This window comes from Cibotium barometz, chromosome 16, assembly GCF_041138505.1.
Source record: "Cibotium barometz isolate CiBa-2024 chromosome 16, ASM4113850v1, whole genome shotgun sequence".
NCBI lineage: Eukaryota > Viridiplantae > Streptophyta > Polypodiopsida > Cyatheales > Cibotiaceae > Cibotium > Cibotium barometz.
In genome coordinates, this window is record NC_141061.1 from 50,602,172 (window position 1) to 50,625,335 (window position 23,164).

The 23,164-nt window shown below is 45.6% G+C and overlaps 1 protein-coding gene across 3 annotated transcripts in view; it reads left to right on the forward strand.

The window, feature by feature from the left end:
• The window catches only part of LOC147630712 (uncharacterized), a 70,174-nt gene that overhangs the window by 23,009 nt on the left and 24,001 nt on the right, over positions 1-23,164 (forward strand). The window contains exons 1-3 of one of the 3 annotated variants that reach the window (XM_086810681.1): positions 18,612-18,629; positions 18,730-18,855; positions 19,097-19,219. In XM_086810681.1, the coding sequence (XP_086666807.1) occupies positions 18,753-18,855; positions 19,097-19,219 (226 nt within the window). In that variant the 5' untranslated portion in view covers positions 18,612-18,629; positions 18,730-18,752. Of the gene's footprint in view, positions 1-18,586; positions 18,630-18,729; positions 18,856-19,096; positions 19,220-23,164 lie in introns of those variants that run through there. The other 2 variants (XM_086810683.1, XM_086810682.1) reach the window with 2 other exon arrangements.

The following is a 23,164-nucleotide window of genomic DNA, read 5'->3' on the forward strand; positions in this document are numbered from 1 at the left end:
GATGCGAAGTGGATGGAGGAAGGTGACTTAACAGATTCACCTCAGGTTTTGTAGCTTTATCTCGATGCCTTTGAGTTAGAGCCGACTCTTGTTGTGGCTCATTCAGGTTCAGCAGAGCATGGGTCTGGAGCATTACCTGATGCTCAAGAGGGGGGTAGCACCTCCACTCCCTTGATACAGACAGGCTCAGATGACATCTAGAGGTCGCTTGGTGCCTTTGTAGGACCCCATATATCTGAATGCACAACATCTAGTGCATTTCTGCTCACTTATCTCACCCGAAGGTACTGAGGCTGAGAGTACATCTGTTTATGGGACTTCTATGATATATGTGTACTAGTCACATGGGATTTTGTGGATATGTATGGTTCACAGTGGTATACAACTTGGACTATTACTACGCCATTGTTTTGCAGTGAATGTTGATACATGTGCATGGCTTAGAGAGATTGGGACGCTGATCTTGCCATATTGTATATTTCACTTTGGATATTTTGCTGTATCACCAGAATGCAATCGAGGACGCTTGCCATTTTTCAAGAAGGGGGTATGTCATGGCCCTGTGAAAATGGAATAGAACAAGTGTGGGCATGGTGGTTGCTGAGTCAAAATATTGAATGATTCACATGGGGGGTGCCCGGACAGAGTTAATGATGTGTGGACATCCCTAGGTGTGAAGGGGGGAACTAGAACATTAAAATTTTAATGTTTTATTGAAAGTTACCCCTAGGCCTTAGTGGCCCCTAGGGAACTTTAATAACAATTAAAGTTGGGGCCCTAGGATTATTATGGGGAGGGGGCAACTCCACTTTTGGAGTGCATGCCTCTCTCTCTATACTCTCTCTCTTCTTTTTGGAAGAAAACGTGAAGCATACGTGCTGTTGTTGGAAAGTGTGGAAAAGCAAGAGAGGAGAACTAGTCGACTGCTGAGTAGGGTGCTGCTGCTGATTTTCTGTGTGCTGGAACTGGCCGTACAACATCCGTACAGCCCTGTACGACTGCTAGTACAGTACTGCTGCTGTACTTTGTTGCAGATTTCTCTGTTGGTGCAGGCAGCGCTGAATTGCTGAGCAGACACAGGAGCTGCAGGTTCTGACAGAAGCCGTACAGCAGGTACAGCCGTACGACTGCTGTCTGGTGGCTGTACTGCAGGTATAGAACTGTACAGCAGGTACAGTCGGGTACAACTGAGAGCAGGCGCACCAGAATCCTCAGGCGACAGCAGAACTGGCCGTACAGTTCTGTACGGACAGATTCTGACACGTGTGCAGAGGCTGTACGGATTGATGCAGTACAGATTTTCAGGTCTGCACAGTTGGGTACAACACTGAAGTGGATGCTGAGATGAAGGTACAGACAGGTACTCCCACACGCGTGATGCAAAGCTGTTGAAACAAGTGTGCAAGTACAGACTGGTACAACTACTTTCTCAGGTGCAGATCCACGAGGTGATTTTGGTAAGCTCCGCATCTGTTCATCTATCTCTCTTTCTATTGCCTTTGTCTGTTGCAGATTTGATCTATCTGGCCCCTTGTGAGAGGAGGGGTATGGCAAATTGAAAAGGGTGGAGACAGAGGTTGAACAGTGAATGTATGTATGAGCTGAGATGTTGAATCATGTGCTTGAGATATGCCAGATGTATGCTCATGGCTGCCCTGCTTAGTGGTCTTGGCTGAATAGAGGGAGGCACAGTGTGTTGTTTTGAGACACAGATCTGTGTGTGTGAATCCTCTGTGCTAAGAGGTATTGTGGGCTGTCAGATTGGACATACAGGTGTACTCTCTTGGCTGATTTTGGTGTACTCAGCCTTTCATACTTTTGAAATTGAATAAAGAAATACCGCAAGGGGCGCCAAGCTTTGGGGCCAACAGGTGTTGCTTTGTTTTCAGATTTGGGCACTCTAGCTCCAATCTATTTTACTTTCATATCTAGACTACAAGTGGACGGGTGACTGCTAGTCCACCGCACTTTGGTTTCTACCAGAGGCCGGTTTCATCACTTGTCCATAGTAACAAAAAAACCTATTTCTAGCTTTCGATGTGAGGATTACTGTTATTACTTAGTATTTCATCCACTATCTGTGTATTTAAGACTGAAACTGAAAGTAGACTTGAACACAAATGTTTGATTGATTGATTGAAATTGTGATACAACAGGCTCCTTATATAGGAGTTCAAGAGACACGAATGAAAAGACATCCCATGACCAATAGTCATGACTCTAGGCGAAGAGACACATCCTTTGGACGAATAGTTGCAACCATTGGATGAAGAGTTGCAACCCTAGAGCGAAGGGGTGTGACCAATCGTCGAAGGAGTGTGGCCCTTGATGAAGAGGCATGTCTCTAGAGCGAATAGTCGTGACCATCCGAGTGTAGGAGTCCTCTGTAATCATGTCACTTCAGTATCTGTAATCATGAGGAGACTGTATAATGAACTAAGTCACAATCGTGACATTCCCTCCCATTTAAAATAAAACCCATGTGATTAAATGAGAGTCGGTCGTCTGCCAAAGAATTCGTGGAGGAGTTGAGGATATTGTTGCATTTCTTCATCTGTCTGCCAAGTAGAATCTGACTCATCCAAGTCCACCCACTTAACAAGAAATTCTGTAGTAATCTTCCGTCTTGTTTCTTTCTGACGAACGTCAAGAATCTTCTCAGGAACAAGAATAATGTGATCATCTTCAATCTCAGGAACATAAGAAGATAACTCCGGAATTGATGAATCTCCTTGTAAGTATTCCTTGAGCCAAGAGATGTGAAATGTCGGATGAATTTTTCCCCAAGATGGTGGAAGATCCAATTTATAACTGAGAACTGAAACCTTCTTTATAACTTTAAATGGACCATAGAAATGCGGTCGCAACTTCGGAAATACTGACTTTACTGTCTTATATCGATGCGGTGCAACATAAAGCAAAACCAAGTCACCTTCTTGAAACTCAGTATGCCTTCTGTGCTTATTCGCATACTTTTGATATTACCTTCGCACCAAGCAACTGATCAAAGAGCTCATCGATGCGAGGCAAGGGAAACTTATTCTTGATTGTCTGCTTATTAAGGGCACGATAATCAATGCAAAGTCGCATAGATCCATCCTTCTTCTTGACGAATAAAACTGGAGCACCAAAAGGACTTTTGCTTGGACGTATATGACCTTTATCCAACAACTCTGCCAATTGTCTCTGAATTTCTTGAGATTCTGAATAAGAAACTCGATAAGGAGCTCGAACTGGCGGTGGTTGTCCAGGAATTAGATCAATCATATGATCTACAGAACGTCGAGGAGGCAATGTCGTTGGCAGCTCGTCAGGAAATAAATCCTTATAAGGTTGAAAGAAGAGCTGTTGTAAATAAGAAATATCTGATGGCGAGAATTCCGATTGGTCAACTGTATTGTCTTCTGCTTCTCGCAACATAACTAAGGCAGAAGTGCTGTCGCGTTTACGCACTAAGCGTTTGACTTGCATAGCAGAAACTACAGTAATCGGTTTAGAATTAAACAAACCTCGTAATTCCATTTCTCGATGATTATGATAAAGTCGAATGGAATGATCTCGAAAGCTGATCAAAGGATCATACTCATATAACCAAGACTGTCCAAGGATCATGTCATAGTGTGACAAAGGCATAATAGAGAAATTCAGCTGATCTTGATAGTCCTGAATCTGAAAATGCAACTGCTGAATCCGTTTACTGCAATGCAAGAAAGAACCATCTGTAAGTTCCACTTGGAAAATTTCCGCACTCTGCTGAGTAGGTAATCGTAACTTGCTGACGAGAGTAGTTCCCACAAAATTAGTCGAGCATCCACTATCAACAAGAACATTGATAGGATGCTGGCCAATAAATCCCAATAAGCTCAAAACTTGTTTGGAAAGGTTAACAGGCACTGAAGTATGGTTGTGGGCATTCAGCATTAAAGCATTGACAACTTTAGAAACCCGCACTGCATGAACCACCTGCTTGCCTTTTTCTGGCGCAGAAGGATGATGATGATGTCCAGGTTCACCTTCTGGGAAACATTCCATGTTGGAATTCTGGCGAGAATTATGCTTTGGGCACTCATACCACCTGTGTGGTCCATTGCAAATTGTGCAAAGACCTGGAGGGTTGGCTTGAGAGGTTGAAGGTGCCGATGTAGAGGCTTGCTGACCTGCTGAGGTATCGCGGCGAAAATTGCGGCGATTGTTGGGTCGGCGACCTTGCCAGTTGCGTCCTCGATTCCGATTGTTGTTGTTGGAAGAGGATCCTGTTTGTGAGGCTGCTGCCTGACCTGAAAATCTAGGCCGAAAGGGCTGTTGCCGAGTAGATTGCTGACCAGAGGATTGGGAATATTGAGACTCAGGTTGAGATAAATTTCCTCTGCGATTGGGCTGGGAGAAACGAGCACTGTTTGAGGACCGATTGCCAAAGAAGGATGTCCCGAGTTGTCGTCGTAGATCTCCAAGGCGCTCTACGTAGGCAATGGCAGCATCTATGGTGAGAGGGTTAAACTTTTGCACATCTTCCTGTAAGTTGGGTTCAAGCCCATCGATGAAGCTGTGTAGCTTGTCAGCGGGGCTGAGGCTCTCAATTTCCAGAGTTAAACGTTGGAACTCTGTGATATATGCGGCTGAGGATCCTGTTTGCCTCAGGCAGCGGAGAGCAGACCGGGCATGGTAGTCCGCACTGGCAGGTTCAAAGGCCTTGCGGAGGGCGCGCCGGAATTTATCCCAAGTAGGAGTGTGTTTACCATCTGCAACACGTCGTTGCCACCATAGAAGTGCTGTATCCTTGAGTAGGGAACTGGCTAAAGCAACCTTCTTGCTTTCAACCAAATCGGTATTGGTCAAATATACCTACATTTCGAATATCCATTGGTCAAGCACGCGCTTGTCGCGGCGACCATTATAAGGGGCAGGCAGTTTGACATCGAGTTTCTTTTTTTGTGCAGCAGTTAATATTTTATAAAGAAGTTGGAGTTCTGCATTGTTTACCTCGGCAGTTGGATCTGGTTCATCTTCATTTTCTGCTACCGAAGTCTCTGAAGAAGATGGTTGTGGATCACTGGCTGGTGTGCGCGCTGGATGGGGCCGCTGCAACTGGTCGAGCCGTCTGCTGATGGTAGAGAGACTTGTCGAAAAAGTCTGCTGAAGTGTCTCCATCTACTCGCGTAATAATGTAATGGCCTGCATTTGCTCGTCTTGTTGCTGGCCCTCTTCCTCTGAGATAGATGGCATGTTGGATCTGCTAGAGGGAGTAGCGCGGAGAAGCTGGTGAAATATGTGGTACTGCTGGAGGAGAGAGTGACAGTGAATCGTCTCCCAGTTCTGCTAAGAAATCGGAGCCTAACTCCGAAGGCTCGAAGTCTTCCACCTCGTCGAGAGGAGGTGTCTCTGCAGGGGTTAAGGGAGTGTAATCTGGCACAATGAGCTCGCTGTATACTCGAACCAAGGGCTGGAGCGAGATGATCCGGTTCACTGCATCCACACGGCACTCGTCCAGAAAATATGCAAGATGTGGGTACCGTCCCAAAATAAACTCGTAATGAGCAAGATGGTGTGCTGGACACGTCAAGTAAATATGCCAGATCACCCACGCCTGGAACTGAGTGGCGTGGCGGTGACTGACGTATAATAAAAAGTCCAGGGGACTGGGTACATGAACTGGAGCCGGAACAGGTTCTGCAACAGGTTCGGGTAATGGGGCGGGCTCCGGTGTGGGTGTCTCGCGAGGATTTTCGGGCAATATGGCCTCCGGGACCTCGTCTATGTACGAGATGTAAGGCGCGGGCTGATTCTGTTGGGTTCCATTGGACACCTGGTTGAGAAGGGGAGTGTGTGCCAGAGTGGAGAGAAGTCCCTGGCGTGGCAGCGTGGGAGAGGAGCGCACCGTGTATGGAACAGCGTGCAAGAGAGGCGAATGGGCTGGCCGGCGGATGAATCCGTTGTGCTGGCCCCATTTGCTCTTTTATATTTTTTTTTTATTTTTTTAAAAATGCGTTGGTCGGCTGGTGGGTGTCCTTGCGCTGGTCGGCGGCGGCGGGTGTCCTTGTGCTGGCGGCCGTTTGGTGCTGGCGCCCGACTGCTCACTTGGCTGGTGGAAGCCACGTGTATTAAAAAAAGCTTAAGTGTATAAGCCTTAAATCACTGTGAGGATTACTGTTATTACTTAGTATTTCATCCACTATCTGTGTATTTAAGACTGAAACTGAAAGTAGACTTTTGAACACAGATGTTTGATTGATTGATTGAAATTGTGATACAACAGGCTCCTTATGAAACGAGACCCAAGCAGGGGTCACCCCTTCCTGGACTCACCTCTCCAGTTAGCACTCTATTATACACTCTTAAAAGACAATAGCACAAGACAAAATAGCAAAAAGTAATTAACAACTCTGAGCATAGATAGATGACACCACACTGAGGCCGGAACGGCCGGCCCCCCCCCCAAGGAAATGATATTATTACTTGGGAGAATTTGTTACAAGTACACGGGCCCAAGGCCAGATTTCCAATAAGCAATGCACAATGAAAACAAAGTATCAAACCCAAACATGTTTGTTGATGCCGAGTCTGAAGTCACCAAGGGCTGCCCCGTCCATAGCACCTTCCAGAGTCACACTTCGCGTGCAATCCACCCGTCCCTGGCACTACGGATCACGCCGTGCCAGTCCTAGCGATGGGGCACCCTCACGGAGTTGACTCGGTGAATGGAAGAGGAGTCCAGACATAGGAGAGCAGGAGAATTCCTCATTCTTCGCGATGAAAATCTTCTGGAGCCACCGTACCTGCTGTTGTACCTGCTGTACGACGAGAATCAGCAATTAATGAAGGTACTGTACCTGCTGGTGTACCCGCTGTACCCGCTGTACGACCAGAATCAGCAATTAATGAAGGTACTGTACCTGCTGTACCTGCTGCTGTACCTGCTGTACAACCAGAATCAGCAACTAATGATGGTACTGTACCTGCTGTACCTGCTGCTGTACCTGCTGTACCTGCTGTACAACCAGAATCAGCAATTAATGATGTGCTCCAGCCTGTTTTCTCTAAATCCCAGCCAACAGTTGTGTTTTCTTCCTCCAAAATGCAAGGGAGAGGGCTGGAAGTGAGGCGCCTTCCTCCCATGCACATAATTGGGTGTGGTAGGTGGGGTAGGTGGCCAACCCCCACCCCACATGCTATAGAAGGGTGCCCAGGCCAAAAGAAGGTGCCCACACTTATAAAGTGTCCACCTACTTTTAATGAAGTATGAAACCTGTAAGTTATAAGACTTATAACTTAAAACTCTTATTAAAATAAGGATTTCCCACCTGTTCACACGCCACAAAACCTGTCAGAAGACAAGGCATTCCACGGCTCACGGGAGGGCGTCCCCGACCCCTGAGCTAGACACACATGTCAGGCATGCAAACAAAACCAGTTCACGCGAAAACATTTCAAAGGCAGGCAAACATGAGTGCACAATGCAACATTGTTAAAGGATAATCTCCGTTCATGTACTTGCACAATACTTGACATTTCCGGGCACAAACAAGCCCACCGGAAAGTCAATTCCAGGTACACACACAGTGTACAATCCACCCGTCCCTGGCACTACGAATCACGCCGTGCCAGTCCTAGCGGTGGTAATCCAGAAACATACACCGTGTGCAATCCACCCGTCCCTGGCACTACGAATCACGCCGTGCCAGTCCTAGCGATGGAGCACCACTACGGAGTATGCTCATCCAGAGCCCAAAGCTCACACAAGAAGATAAGAGGACCATTAGATAGCTCAATGGTGACATTTCCCCGTCTTCTAAACAGTTGTCCGCAACTGAAAAGCTTCCAAATAGTCATGGAGAAGCTGCGGATAATCTTTGAAGTAGTCCTCATCAACCCACTTAGCATCAATGGGGAGATAATTCTTGAACTTCACCAAATAGCGTCTTACAAGCTTGCCTGCAGATAGCTTACGCTCTTTATGAAACACAATCTGCTCTGGTTGCAAAATCTCTTCCAACTCATCCACTTCTGGTGGATCCTCAAGGATAGGAAGACTTGGTTCCGGACCCACATACTTTCGTAAGAGGCTAACATGGAAAGCATTATGTATCTTCCAATGAGATGGCAATGCTAAACGAAAAGCAACTTCATTGATTTGCTCAATGACCTTGAAAGGCCCATAATACCTGGATGAGAGCTTGGGAAACATCCCCTCCTTACCAGATCTCTTACGGAGTCTAGCTTTTTCGAATTTCAGCAATACCCAATCATTTACCTTGACATCCAAATGCTTTCTATGCTTGTCAAGTCCGGACCTGTGCAAAGGCAATATCCAAGTCCCTGACAAAGTCATCAGCAGCAAAAATCTCATCCTTAGTACGTAGGATGGGAGGCAATACCACTTTGCCATAAACTATCTCAAAGGGAGCCTTCCCAGTAGAAGCATGCACCGTGTTATTGTATGCAAACTCCACAAGTGGCAAATACTTTTCCCACAAAGTCTTTTGATCAGCTACATAGCATTTGAGAAGGTCCAATACGGTTGAATTTGCTGCTTCACTTTGACCATCGGTTTGAGGATGAAAAGCGGATGAAAAATTCAGCTTTGTGCCCATATTGTCAAAAAGTGCTCTCCAAAAGAGACTGGTAGTTCGAGGATCACGGTCACCCACAATAGATTTAGGCATACCATGATGCTTGAATACCTGTGATAAGAAAACTTTTGCCATATGATCTGCCTTGATCGTTTTCTTGACCGGCAAGAAATGAGCTTGCTTGCTAAACCGGTCAACGATAGTCCATATAGCATCATTACCTTGCTGAGTGCGAGGCAAATCCATGATGAAATCCATAGCTATACTCTCCCATGGCTGTGAGGGAATAGGCAATGGTAGAAGCAATCCAGGAGACTTCTGACGATCAAACTTGACCTTTTGGCAAGTAAGGCAAGCACGTACATAAGCCTCAATGTCCTTCCTCATCCCTGGCCAAAAGAAGTAGCGTTCAACCATATGAGTAGTAGGTAGAATACCTCTATGTCCTGCATACGGTGGAGCATGGCATTCTTCCAACACTTTTTGCCTCAAATCTGTGAGCACACAAAGGCAATTATCTTTAAGGAGATACCCATCTTTGATCACATATGATGCATGAGTATGACCAGCCACCAAATCAGCCCATAAATCTGAAAAATCAGCATCTATATGGTACTTATTTTGCATAGACGACAAGTCTCCATGAGAGGCAATTGAGATAGAGGCTACATACGGCCTTCGAGACAATGCATCGGCCACCACATTCTTCTTTCCCGGTGTATGCACAATCTGAAAATGAAACATAGAGAGGAAATTTGCCATCCGCATATGCTTCTCTGAGAGCTTAGTTTGTGTGAGAAAATACCGTAAGCTTTGGTTGTCGGTCTTCACCATAAACTCTGCACCGAGAAGATAGTGCTTCCAAATGGTCAATGCATGAATCACTGCCAATAGCTCCTTCTCATAGATCCCCAAAGAAAGCTCCGTATCACGCAAACGGCGGCTCTCAAATGCCACGGGGTGTCCTTCCTGGTTTAGGACAGCACCTAAACAATCTCCACATGCATCACATTCCACAAAGAATGGCTTGTGCAAGTCAGGAATGATCAACACGGGCCCAGATATGATTGCATCCTTTAGTGAATAGAAAGCTTTGCTTTCCAATGAAGTCCACTGAAAGGAGACTTTCTTCTTTGTCAACTGATGAAGAGGGGCAGCAATCAAAGCAAAATGCCATATGAACCGTCTATAGTATGAGCATAACCCAAGAAAACTACGAACCTCATGCACTGACTTGAGTTCAGGCCAATTCTTGATAGCCTCAATCTTGGCAGGATCCATTCGTATGCCATCTTGAGAAACAATGTGCCCAAGATAATGAATTTCGGAGAGGAAGAACTCACTCTTCTTAGCATTGATGTGAAGTCTATGCTTTCGGAGTTCTTCAAAGACTATGGCCAAATGCTTTCTGTGCTCTTCTTCACTCTTGGAATAAACCAAGATGTCATCGAAGAAAACTCCAGTGAAAGATCGATGATCTCTAAAAATCCTGTCCATCATACGGTTAAAAGTGGCAGGAGCATTTGTAAGACCGAAAGGCATAACAAGATACTCATACAAACCAAATGCTGTCCTGAAAGCGGTCTTATGCACATCCTCTGGTACTACCCGTACTTGATGATATCCACTCTTCAAATCAATCCGGCTGAAATATGCCGAGCCATCCAATCTATCCAAAATATCATCAATGCGAGGAATAGGAAACCTATTCTTGATGGTTAGCTTATTTAGAGCCCGATAATCCACACACATACGATAAGAGAGATCCTTCTTCTGCACTAGAAGTACGGGAGAGCAATACGGTGAAGAGCTAGGGCGGATCAAACCTTTTTGCATGAGCTCATTGACTTGCTTCATGATCTCCTCCTGCTGTGATGCACTCACACGGTATGCCGGCCTATTTGGTGGAGAACTGCCAGGCACAAGGTCTATACGATGATCCTCCGGCCGTGGTGGTGGTAGCTCCCCTGGAAGTGAATCTGTAAAGCAATCTTCATATTGTTTCAAAAATTCCAGCCTATCACATGTGAGAGAATCAAGAGAATGATCAACATGGTCTACTCTATCACGAACAAAAATCATGTACGAGCAAAGACCCTTTCTCATGGCTTTATTTATTTGTATGTGGGATACAATAGGGATAGAATTCCCTTCCACACCGGCATCAATAACATGCTCTTTGCCCCTATGCATAAATGTGATCCGGTTGGTCTTGTAAGCCTTGCGAGGATCAAGACGGGAGTGCCAAGGCTTTCCAAGCAATACATCACACCCATTTAATGGTGCAATGAGGAAGTTCTCATGGTCCAAATATCCCTGAATATGCATGCGAAGCTTGCCAATAAGGGGTGTGACCTTGACTTGCTTGCCAACAAATGCACTTCCGGCCTCAATCTCCGGTCCCATGTCATCCACACTAATGCCCAATGCTGTAGCCATTACCACTGAAACGAGACCCAAGCAGGGGTCACCCCTTCCTGGACTCACCTCTCCAGTTAGCACTCTATTATACACTCTTAAAAGACAATAGCACAAGACAAAATAGCAAAAAGTAATTAACAACTCTGAGCATAGATAGATGACACCACACTGAGGCCGGAACGGCCGGCCCCCCCCCCAAGGAAATGATATTATTACTTGGGAGAATTTGTTACAAGTACACGGGCCCAAGGCCAGATTTCCAATAAGCAATGCACAATGAAAACAAAGTATCAAACCCAAACATGTTTGTTGATGCCGAGTCTGAAGTCACCAAGGGCTGCCCCGTCCATAGCACCTTCCAGAGTCACACTTCGCGTGCAATCCACCCGTCCCTGGCACTACGGATCACGCCGTGCCAGTCCTAGCGATGGGGCACCCTCACGGAGTTGACTCGGTGAATGGAAGAGGAGTCCAGACATAGGAGAGCAGGAGAATTCCTCATTCTTCGCGATGAAAATCTTCTGGAGCCACCGTACCTGCTGTTGTACCTGCTGTACGACGAGAATCAGCAATTAATGAAGGTACTGTACCTGCTGGTGTACCTGCTGTACCCGCTGTACGACCAGAATCAGCAATTAATGAAGGTACTGTACCTGCTGTACCTGCTGGTGTACCTGCTGTACAACCAGAATCAGCAACTAATGATGGTACTGTACCTGCTGTACCTGCTGTACCTGCTGCTGTACCTGCTGTACCTGCTGTACAACCAGAATCAGCAACTAATGATGGTACTGTACCTGCTGTACCTGCTGCTGTACCTGCTGTACCTGCTGTACAACCAGAATCAGCAATTAATGATGTGCTCCAGCCTGTTTTCTCTAAATCCCAGCCAACAGTTGTGTTTTCTTCCTCCAAAATGCAAGGGAGAGGGCTGGAAGTGAGGCGCCTTCCTCCCATGCACATAATTGGGTGTGGTAGGTGGGGTAGGTGGCCAACCCCCACCCCACATGCTATAAAAGGGTGCCCAGGCCAAAAGAAGGTGCCCACACTTATAAAGTGTCCACCTACTTTTAATGAAGTATGAAACCTGTAAGTTATAAGACTTATAACTTAAAACTCTTATTAAAATAAGGATTTCCCACCTGTTCACACGCCACAAAACCTGTCAGAAGACAAGGCATTCCACGGCTCACGGGAGGGCGTCCCCGACCCCTGAGCTAGACACACATGTCAGGCATGCAAACAAAACCAGTTCACGCGAAAACATTTCAAAGGCAGGCAAACATGAGTGCACAATGCAACATTGTTAAAGGATAATCTCCGTTCATGTACTTGCACAATACTTGACATTTCCGGGCACAAACAGGCCCACCGGAAAGTCAATTCCAGGTACACACACAGTGTACAATCCACCCGTCCCTGGCACTACGAATCACGCCGTGCCAGTCCTAGCGGTGGTAATCCAGAAACATACACCGTGTGCAATCCACCCGTCCCTGGCACTACGAATCACGCCGTGCCAGTCCTAGCGATGGAGCACCACTACGGAGTATGCTCATCCAGAGCCCAAAGCTCACACAAGAAGATAAGAGGACCATTAGATAGCTCAATGGTGACATCTCCCCGTCTTCTAAACAGTTGTCCGCAACTGAAAAGCTTCCAAATAGTCATGGAGAAGCTGCGGATAATCTTTGAAGTAGTCCTCATCAACCCACTTAGCATCAATGGGGAGATAATTCTTGAACTTCACCAAATAGCGTCTTACAAGCTTGCCTGCAGATAGCTTACGCTCTTTATGAAACACAATCTGCTCTGGTTGCAAAATCTCTTCCAACTCATCCACTTCTGGTGGATCCTCAAGGATAGGAAGACTTGGTTCCGGACCCACATACTTTCGTAAGAGGCTAACATGGAAAGCATTATGTATCTTCCAATGAGATGGCAATGCTAAACGAAAAGCAACTTCATTGATTTGCTCAATGACCTTGAAAGGCCCATAATACCTGGATGAGAGCTTGGGAAACATCCCCTCCTTACCAGATCTCTTACGGAGTCTAGCTTTTTCGAATTTCAGCAATACCCAATCATTTACCTTGACATCCAAATGCTTTCTATGCTTGTCAAGTCCGGACCTGTGCAAAGGCAATATCCAAGTCCCTGACAAAGTCATCAGCAGCAAAAATCTCATCCTTAGTACGTAGGATGGGAGGCAATACCACTTTGCCATAAACTATCTCAAAGGGAGCCTTCCCAGTAGAAGCATGCACCGTGTTATTGTATGCAAACTCCACAAGTGGCAAATACTTTTCCCACAAAGTCTTTTGATCAGCTTCATAGCATTTGAGAAGGTCCAATACGGCTGAATTTGTACCTCATGAAATTAATGATTTTTCAAAACCTCGCGGTTTCTTAGCCGAGGGATGAAACCTTTCGAAACAAAACCCAAAAAACCTCGAAACGTTTCTTGTGATTATGCACTTGTCAGAAAGTGGATCAAAGTGAGACAAGTGGCCTCACACTTATCATTTCAGCTATTGTGTGGCTCTCCACTTGTCATTTTAGCCTTCTCTTGCCATTTTAGCTCATGGGAGGCCCATATCTATAAATTGGAGCCCTCTCTCTTCATTAAGAGAGGCTCTCTCGCTACACACTAGCCTCTATGACCGTTATAAGCTGCCCTAATGATGGCTACTCTCTTTTCTCTCTCTTGAAGGCTGCTCATGAAGTATACTAGCTGTTGGGGACTGTTTTGGAGACTTCCATCGCGAAGAAATACTGAAGCCTCTGTACGAGTTGCACCAGCCCTTGTACGGAAGTTGTACTTGTTGTACCAGCCACTATATTTGCTGTACCAGCCCATGTTATTGCTATACCGGCTGAATGGAGAGCTGTACCGGCTGAACTAGCTCTATTGCATGAAGACCCGTGATTTTTGGGGAAGAATCAGTACCCACACGGAGGTATATAGATTATATTGTTGGCTCGGCATTTCTACAGCCTGTGTACCGGCTGAATTCTATGGTTGTCTCGTGTTGGGTTGTGTTATGGTTATATATGGATAATCGGCATCTCCTGTGGGGAGAGTAAGGCCCTCAAAGCTTATACATGATATTGTTCTCCTTGGGTAATAAAATACTCCAGGGGGCTCAGCCCATTCTGGCCTCTATGCAGTGTCAGCAGCTGTGCACATCTCTCTTTTAGAGTTTTGTGGATTAATTGGCATATGTTTAAGGCTGTGGCCAATTTCAGTGTTTAATTGCATTAATAGTCATAAGTGTTTTGCGAAACTCCGGAAGTTACAGCACAAGTGTTCAAACACCGTGGTATGCCTAAGTCCATTGTGGGGGATAAAGACTCTAGGACTACAAGCCTCTTTTGGAGAGCTGTGTTTGACAATATGTGTACTAAGTTGGACTTTTCGTTGTCTTATCACCCCCAAATGGATGGGTAAAGTGAGGCTACAAATTCAGCTGTGTTGGATCTCCTCTCGTAGACATATCTGAACAAGAAGGTGCAAGACCTGGAGTGGAAACTGGCCCCATGCGAGCCCAGTCCGGGACGAGACAGTAGCCAGGGTTCCACTCTATGCGTCCGAGGTCAAGTGTGCATTGTCTTGTACATGAAGCAGTGCCAATCCGTACTGTGAGTCTCCCTTTGGAATGATGTCAAGTGATATGTGTATCTGGGTTGCAACTGGGTGCCGGACATCTGTAGGTGCATATACGATTGCATGTAGAGAAGGGGCTAGTCCATAAGGCTACCCCAGGGCAGAGCCTTGTGCTCTTGTTGTGGGCATGGGGGAGGTGTAGAACCACCCCCAAGGGGCCAGGAGGGCCCCAGGTTGTGCCCACCAGCCTTGGCTTGGGCAGGAGGGCCTGTGAATCTCCCTCTGGAATGATGTCAAGTGATCTGTGTATCTGGTTTGCGACCGGGTGCCGGACATCTATAGGTACATGTAGGATTGCATGTAGAGAAGGGGCCAGCCCATAAGGCTACCGTAGGGCAAAGCCTTGTGCTCTTGTTGTGGGCATGGGGGAGGTGTAGAACCACCCCCAAGGGGCCAAGAGGGCCCTAGGCTGTGCCCACCAGCCTTGGCTTGGGCAGGAGGGGCTGTCAGCCAGCCCTATGGCCCATGGATAGTTAGTCGGCCCATGGATAGTTAGTCGACTGGGCCCTAGGCCCTTGAGAAGCTGTCAGCCAGCTGTGGGACAGCCCAGACAGCCAGCCCAGTGGCTGCCCAGCAACCAGCCGGTTTTCTTGGGGTGGCCAACCCATACACAGTATGAAAACATTGGAATATTTGGCATTTATTGCTATTTTGCTAGACGTGAGCATTTTATGCTGCTGGCCGACCAGGGCTAGAGAAGGGTATATAAACCCAGCCAAGAAAACGATGGAGTTATCTCATTATTCACAAGGGATTGACACTTCCAAGGGCCAGGACAGCCAAGGGGACAACTCCAATCAAGGTGAACATTGCAGGTCAAGATTCTCTCTTTATTTTCTAATCTTTTACATCATTCTAATAAAGCAAATACACCATTCGTGGTGGGGGCCCTATAGAGGGCATTTGGGACCCAATACTGTGTCCTCTTCTCCCTCCCTCTCTCTCTCTCTCTCTCTCTCTCTCTCTATTTTTCTGCACATCTACTTCAGTTGTGTGCGTTATATTTGTCGTGAAAGATTGCTGAATTCTGAGCATTGAAGTTACCGATTCAATCACGAAGCTTCCGCATGTTACAATTACATTAGAGATAACCTACAACTTCTTCATGCATATTTGGAGGCTTTTCAGTTGAGGACAAATGTTTAGAAGCTGGCCCGGGGGGGGGATGTCACCATTTGGCTGCCCGAGGGGCTCTACCCTATTTTGTGCCAAGGTATGGGAGGCCAGGGAGCTTCGTGTTGCCCGTACTGAGGCCAGAACTTATGTCACCTATGGGAGGCCATGCCTCGTGTCACCTGTAGTGTGGCCAGGATGTGGAACCCATTGTTAGGGATCTCAGTTTCAGGCTTTCCACTAAGCCAGTTCCGTGCTTGAGAAGACCTGCTATTTATAGGTTCCAAGAACGGGAGATATATCCATTGCTTAATGCATGTGCACGCGTCTCTGCTTGCTTGAAACTGATTTCGTGTGACTTGTTTTCATGTGATTGCCTTCTATGATGTGTCCAGTTCACGGGCAGGGGACTCCCACCTATAAACCGTGCGAATGCTCCGTATTCTGACATGGTTTGTGGCATGTGAACGTGGTAAGTATCTCATTTAACCCTTTAATTTTTGGGCAAAGGTTTTATAACATTTGGGCAATCAGACTTCTTTAAAGTCTGGACCACCCATTGGGTTATGCCCGGGGCCCAAGGGCCATGTGTGGGCAGCCCAATCTTCGGGCATCCCCTTTGGTCTATTAAATCCACCTTGTGGCCACTATTAATGTGTGGGCACTTAATGGAGTTGCACACCATTAATATTGGTGGGCTATGCCACTTGGCCTAAGAAGATAGGACCCCAACAAACCTCCTCTTCAGCAACCTCTCCTACGACTCCCTCCTTCCTCCTCACGTATCAAGGCGCATCTCTTCCTTGGGATTCTCCTCCTTTTGCAAGTCGACGTCTGCAGAGAAGAACTACCGGCTATTGCGCTGTACCCGACTGCCCTGTTGTTCTCATCCTATGCAAATCGACTACCACAGAGGTTAATAAGAGGAGAAAAGCTGCCGACTGCTTTTTACCTACTGTACCTACTGTACGCCTGCTGTACTTGATTCTGTACCGACTGCTGTACCTTGCTGTACTTGACTGTCCTTACTGTGCACGTTGCTGTACTCGACAGTACCTACTGTACCAACTGTTGTACCTTGCTGTACCGACTGTATGTGGTTGCACCTTGCAGTACCGACCATACTTATCGTGCACCTTGCAGTACCCGACTGTACTAGGCTGCAGCTGCTGCTGTATCCGACTGCCCTACAACACTTGTACCCGGCAGAACCCTGTATCCGTACACAGTACCTGATGTACTTGCAACCGTACCTGCACTTCTTGTACCCTGTATCAGTACACAGTACCTGATGTACTTGCAACCGTACCTGCACCTGTTGTACCCTGGTGTACCATGCAGCCGCACTTGTACCTGCTGTGCTGAAGGCTCTAGTATGAGAGCGCCTGTTCTTGTGTGGTCTCGGAACAACAGTTTCGCATTCGCTCCACTCCAGGTGTATGAGGTTGGTGGTTTGGTCATTTTGACTCTTTCGACAAGTCCTGCATCGACATTCTGCTCCGACACACTCTTGTTTGGGTAACATGTATTCATTATTTGCATTGCATGGAATATCTGGCTAGAAAGCCCTTGGAACTTTGATTAAATACTCCAATAATATACAACAATATTTGGGGAGGGGGAGGACTGTGCAATCTCTATCTTTGCATTGTTATCTTGAACGGTGTTGTGTACTTTCAGCTATATGTCGCATTGTGGTTGGTCCATATTTAAGAGTTGCCGAGCTTGTTGTTCACGAGAGGGTGTCCAGGAACATTCACACCTAACCGGTGGTATTACACCAGGGTGGTCTGGGCGAAGTGAACCTACGGTTGGGAGGTGAGTAACCGGTGGTATTACACCAGGGTGGTCCGGGCGAAGTGAGCCTACGGTTGGGAGGTGAGTCTGCCTGCTGCTTTCTTTGTATGCTCTATGCGTATGCGCGTGAGTGCTTTGGATGCATGTTGATATATCAAGTACACCCAAAGGTAACACATCAACCTGATTACTTGGATGGAAGCATGGAGATCTTCAAATGCGACCTCAATATAGGGATTACTCCACCCTTGAAAAAGAAGGGAAGGGGGGGGGGTGCGCAGAAAAGTCTGATAAGTCCAAGAATTACATTGGCAATTAGAGGTTGACTTGTTTGTCTCATGTATCATGTTTAAGACAGTTGAAAAAGGCTTTTAAAGGAAGAAAATTGTTTTCTTTGTTGAAGGACACAAGAAAAGTTGTCGCCCCTCATTTAAGCATGGTCTTATCAAACTTCATGTGCATTGAATGCTCTTAAGTGACGGCACATGTAACAAGCAAGCCTTTTCTTTTATTGGATCTCCTCATGTGAGTAATTGATTGAAACAATTTCATATGCTTTGTTATATACCCACTCAAGAACCCTCTTTAGTACTCAGCTAAGTATCTAGCCATGCATCAGGCATGCTTTAGGTCATCAGGAATCAATCTTGTCATGTACCCGCTTGTCATATATCTGGCCAGCCATTCATGTGCAGGCTGAATCTCATGTTTTGTTGCCATGTAACCAATAAGCAGGCTGAACCTGGCATTTGATTGCCACTACGTGCGGGCTGATTCTCATGTATTCTTGTCATGTGTGAGAGTGGCAACATCCTTAATGAGACATTAGGTGGTACCTGAATCATCAAGCATTGCTCAAGACGTGTATTTGCGCAGGCATCAAGCATTGCTTAAGACGTGTCTTTGCCATCTGGACTTCAGTAATTCATGCTCAATACACTTGTTCTAATATTGCGTGTTTTAGTTCAGATGTTCTTGTCAAACTATCAATTAGCTGAAGTGACTAGCTTCTGTCATGTAGGAAGCCAAGGTTGCGAGCATGTATCTTTTGCAAGCCAGTAAAGGTTATGATCTCAACCTGTCTAGCCCTATGCCATAGGCATGTCTACATGCATGTTGAGGAGTGAGCAATCATTCATGTGACAATGATGCTGTTTTGTGCAGAAAAAAATTAGAATGCCTGCTATATGAGAGATATTTATCTTTGTAAGGCTGTTATTGAGTTGAAATGGGTGTTGGAGCTCCTGCTTGGAAGATTGTTGCGAAATTACCAGTGTCAATCACAAAAACGTAAGAGACATGGAAGGGGGCCCACCAATTTCTATGTTGGGTTTGAGGCTGAGTTTCCACCCCTTTTAAAAGTGATTGGAGCCTTGATTTGTTTAGTTGTTCAGTCAGTAATACTGGAACTTCTTTTTCATCAATCTCATTTTGTTCTATGAAAATTTTCCTGCAATATGGTTTTTTTAATAGTGGCAGCCTGTTGTTGGGAGTGATATCTAGGCACACGGAACGGCTTGTCTTGTTTCAGGACCTAAAAAGAAGCTGAAAAAACCAAAGCCTTGGAAGCATACAGAACCCATCACACGAGCACAGCTGAAGCAAATGCGCGATGAGTTTTGGGACACGGCTCCTCATTATGGAGGCAAGAGAGGTGACGTCTAGTTTTTTCATCTTGAAACAACAATCCTTGCTCTTTCATAAAACTGCCTTGATGGTAGCAAATTTTTTGTTGATTTTGGGTTGATAAATTGGATGGTTTGTCATTCCAAAAGGTTTGCCACATTAGCCATAACATTGAACTGTGTGTGTGTGTGTGTAAGGACCATATGCCTTGAAACCCTAATAGGGTTAGAATGTGAATGGATGATGACACGGTAAATTGTGGCTATTGACTCACCTCCCAGCCATAGGCTCCATTCCGAAGTCAACCTCGAGCCTAAGGTTGAATTGTTGTGAGTCAGCCACGCCCTGGTGTCCCATACCACCACAGTGCACATGCCTGCCTGCCGCTACTGTGGCCTAGAGGTCCTACTCGTCTAGGCCTACCTCCTCCATTGCAAAGCATCCCTATGAGGTGACTCATCAACTAATCCGATTTTCTAAAAGCAGAATCTGAATTCCTTGAATTAGATTCACAGCTAGGAAGTGGAATACAAATTTTGTACCACATGAAACTTCAAAAGATGACCTCAAAATAACCTTTGAACTATAGTAGCACTATATCACTGCATAGTTTAGTATATCATACCAAACTCCATGTGCCTTGTTCGCCAAGTCAACTGGCAATAAAATGCCCATCAAGATCCAAGAGATGTGATCAATCGGTAAAAAAATATCCGATTAGCTCCCTATATCAGAACATCCATAGGTCGAGCCATGGGTAAACAAGATAGTCAATATAGGTCTCATGTAAAGCTTGAGATCATGCAGTGATACACATCACTCGTGTATCCACTCCTCAACCATAGTCATGCGAATGTAAATCTGCCTTGATATCTCGGCTGTGTGAACACTTGCGCAATACTCGCACGATCTTGTGTTCATTGCGTCAAGCTAAACAATACTCGCACAATCTTGTGTTCATTGCGTCAAGCTTAACAATACCCATACCCAATACTTGCACAATCTTGTGTTTATTGCGTCAAGCTAAACAATACCCATACCCATACCCATACTAACTGTGTCAAGGTCTCGTACTAATATACGAACCCTCCAATTACTTGCACAAACTGCATCATCATACCATGTGGTCTGCCAACAACTTTCTCTCAAGCGTTGTTGGTAAATACACAAGGTACATGCTTTCGTGCATGAGACAAGTTCCCAACATTGTCCATACCTTGTTGACTAGCTGTCCCAGCACCCTGGGGGGGCCGCCTGGAAGGAGAGCCCGGACCGGAGAGGCAGCAATGGCATAGTCACATGGAACGTGGGAGGTGGTTGGTCACACAACTCACGTTCCGGGAACGGATGTATGTGGAGCATGGAATGGAACGGAATGTCATAACCTCTCATTTCTATAGCTATGAAGTTATTACAGAATGTCCACATTTTCTATCTTGCAATCTCTCTCTCTCTCTCTCTCTCTCTCTCTCTCTTTCCCAGTGAGATAGCTATGTATATGTTTTCTTTCTGTTTTATTTTCCATTCCATGATGAGATATGCCATGGACATTATTGTATCACTTTGGTCTCATAGGCCCATTGGGTCTTTAGTAGACGCTTAATATATCTTTCTTTCTTTCTTTCTACTCACTCACTCTACTCTTTATAGTTTAGATTCTCTCTCTCTCTCTCTCTCTCTCTCTCGTTCCCATACCCTTTCCTGTTTCGAGTCCAAATGTCTGCGTTCCCCGTTCTAAAATCGGGCCTCGTTCCCGCTCCCGTTCCACGCTCCATGTGACTATGAGCAATGGTCATCTCTACCAGCTCCGAAAGACCCGTTTGTGCTGTACTACATCTGGTACTAAACAAGCACCAAATCTTAGTAGTCAACATTGAAATCTCAAATGATTTCTCCATACGAGATCTCCTCAATATCAGCAACCTAAATCAACAGTAGAATTAAGATTCAGTTCCCGATCGATTCAATAGTCAATAGATTTTGTTGCCTCTCCACATCTTTCAGCCAAAAGTTTCTCCCGTCCACCAAATCTAGTCCTAGTTACCATGAGGCCCAAGTTATGATGAATAGAGTCCTTCCCCGATAAAGATGTAAAAAGTAATCAATCTCTAAGTCTCTGAGATAAATTCCCAAGTCGCTTTTGGTATGGTCAAGACTCAATTGTCAGCCTTCTATCTTGTCTCGATCTCCTCTCTTCCTCCAAAATCCGTCCTCACACAGAATTTGCTCCTATGGAAGTCTCTAGCAGAGAACCCTTGACATGAACAAGAAAACTTGCAACAAAAAAGAACTCCAAACTCCTCATGCAACTAGACTTCTATGTGAGATTTCTTCCATTCTACCTTTGAGCTCATGGCTCGTAGAAGAGAATTTCGTGTTGAAGCAACCTGTTCCTAGAGAACGAACATTCTCTCAAGTTACATTGATATCCTGCCTAAAAGAGATCTTACTCTCAAAAGTAAGAAATTCGATTAGCCAAAGGTTTAACCTTCAGCCTAACCTTGGGAGTATACAACTCCACTCCCAATCCACTGTGTGTCCTCACATGTCTCTGAAGAGAAACACACTTAACCTCCTCAACAAGAGGTTTACTTCCACCCCATATCCATGGTGTACATCCCATAAAATAGGTGGATTTCCCTTCAACTACTAGAATCAAGGGATTGGTTGCCTCCGTGGATTTCCATTTGTTTTACTTTGTTCATCCCCAGCAATTATCCCATTTATGCATCGTATTTATCTAATGTATTTTACTCAGTCGTGAGTATTTTTCCCACAGTTTTAGGCACTTTTCACCAGTCATGGGTTTCTTCTACTGGCCAACTTGGCTATTTGTGTTGTATATAAGAACAGGCTTTTTGCCATTTAATTCATTCATCACTTTGCTCAAGTGTTGGATCATTGTTGGCTACTCCAAGTCTCTGCTTTGCTTCTGCTGGCTGCCTTCAACCATTCTCTCACCATCCACCTATGGAGCACCAGATGCATCCATGGAACTACACTTTCCTTGGAGCACCAGATGCATCCATGGAACTACACTTTCCTTGGAGCATCATTGAACTTTGTGGGATCCTCACACAAAAAGCATCACAAAGTCAGTAAATCGATGCTGTCCCAATACCTAGGGCACAGCCAAATGGTCTTTGACGCAAGGTCTATGACCTAGAAGTTCTCAAACATCTTATCTCTCTCATAGGCAGCCTCTTTGTACACAAGGTACAAGCTTTGGCCATCACAAGTGAGGGTATGTGATGAATCCAATGCTTTCAAAGCACTAATTGGCAGAATTCCGAGTGGTTCACACAACCTTGGTGAATTGCCATGCTCAAGACACCCAAGAAGATCCATTATATTGCTGTCCCACAGATCAGCACTGCACCTTACAGGGTCATCCAAGGTTAGCTATCCATGAGGTATAGGGCATCCTGGTCTAGAGACTTAGAAGCATCGGGAGACCTTACAAGCAATAGGTTAGCTATCCATGAGGTATAGGGCATCCTAGTCTAGAGACTTAGAAGCATCGGGAGACCTTACAAGCAATAGGTTCTGGTGTCCCATACCACAAGAACATATCCCATGTAAAACCTCCGTTAAGTCACAAATCTAAGGTGGAAGGGCCAATTTCCCCCATAGACCGGACCTTGACAACCAAATCTCCCTATGGATGTCATGGTCAAACCTCTAGATCAACCTAGTGCCAGGCTAGTTCAATCCTTATAACCAGAGACGAAAGATACCACCATATCCACACCTTCAGTTTCTCATTCAGGCCATAATTTAGCCATCAGTAAAGTGTTGAGGTATAAGGTCCCTCATAACATCTCTCCACTCCTTTAGAGGGTTTGCTCTTAGTAGGCTTGTAACTCCAAGTGGGGATGGGGTTTTACAAAACACTTGACCATTAATGCAATTAAACACTTAAATTGGCTACAACCTCGGATCTTCCCCATCTCCACGGGTCTTCAAGATGCTA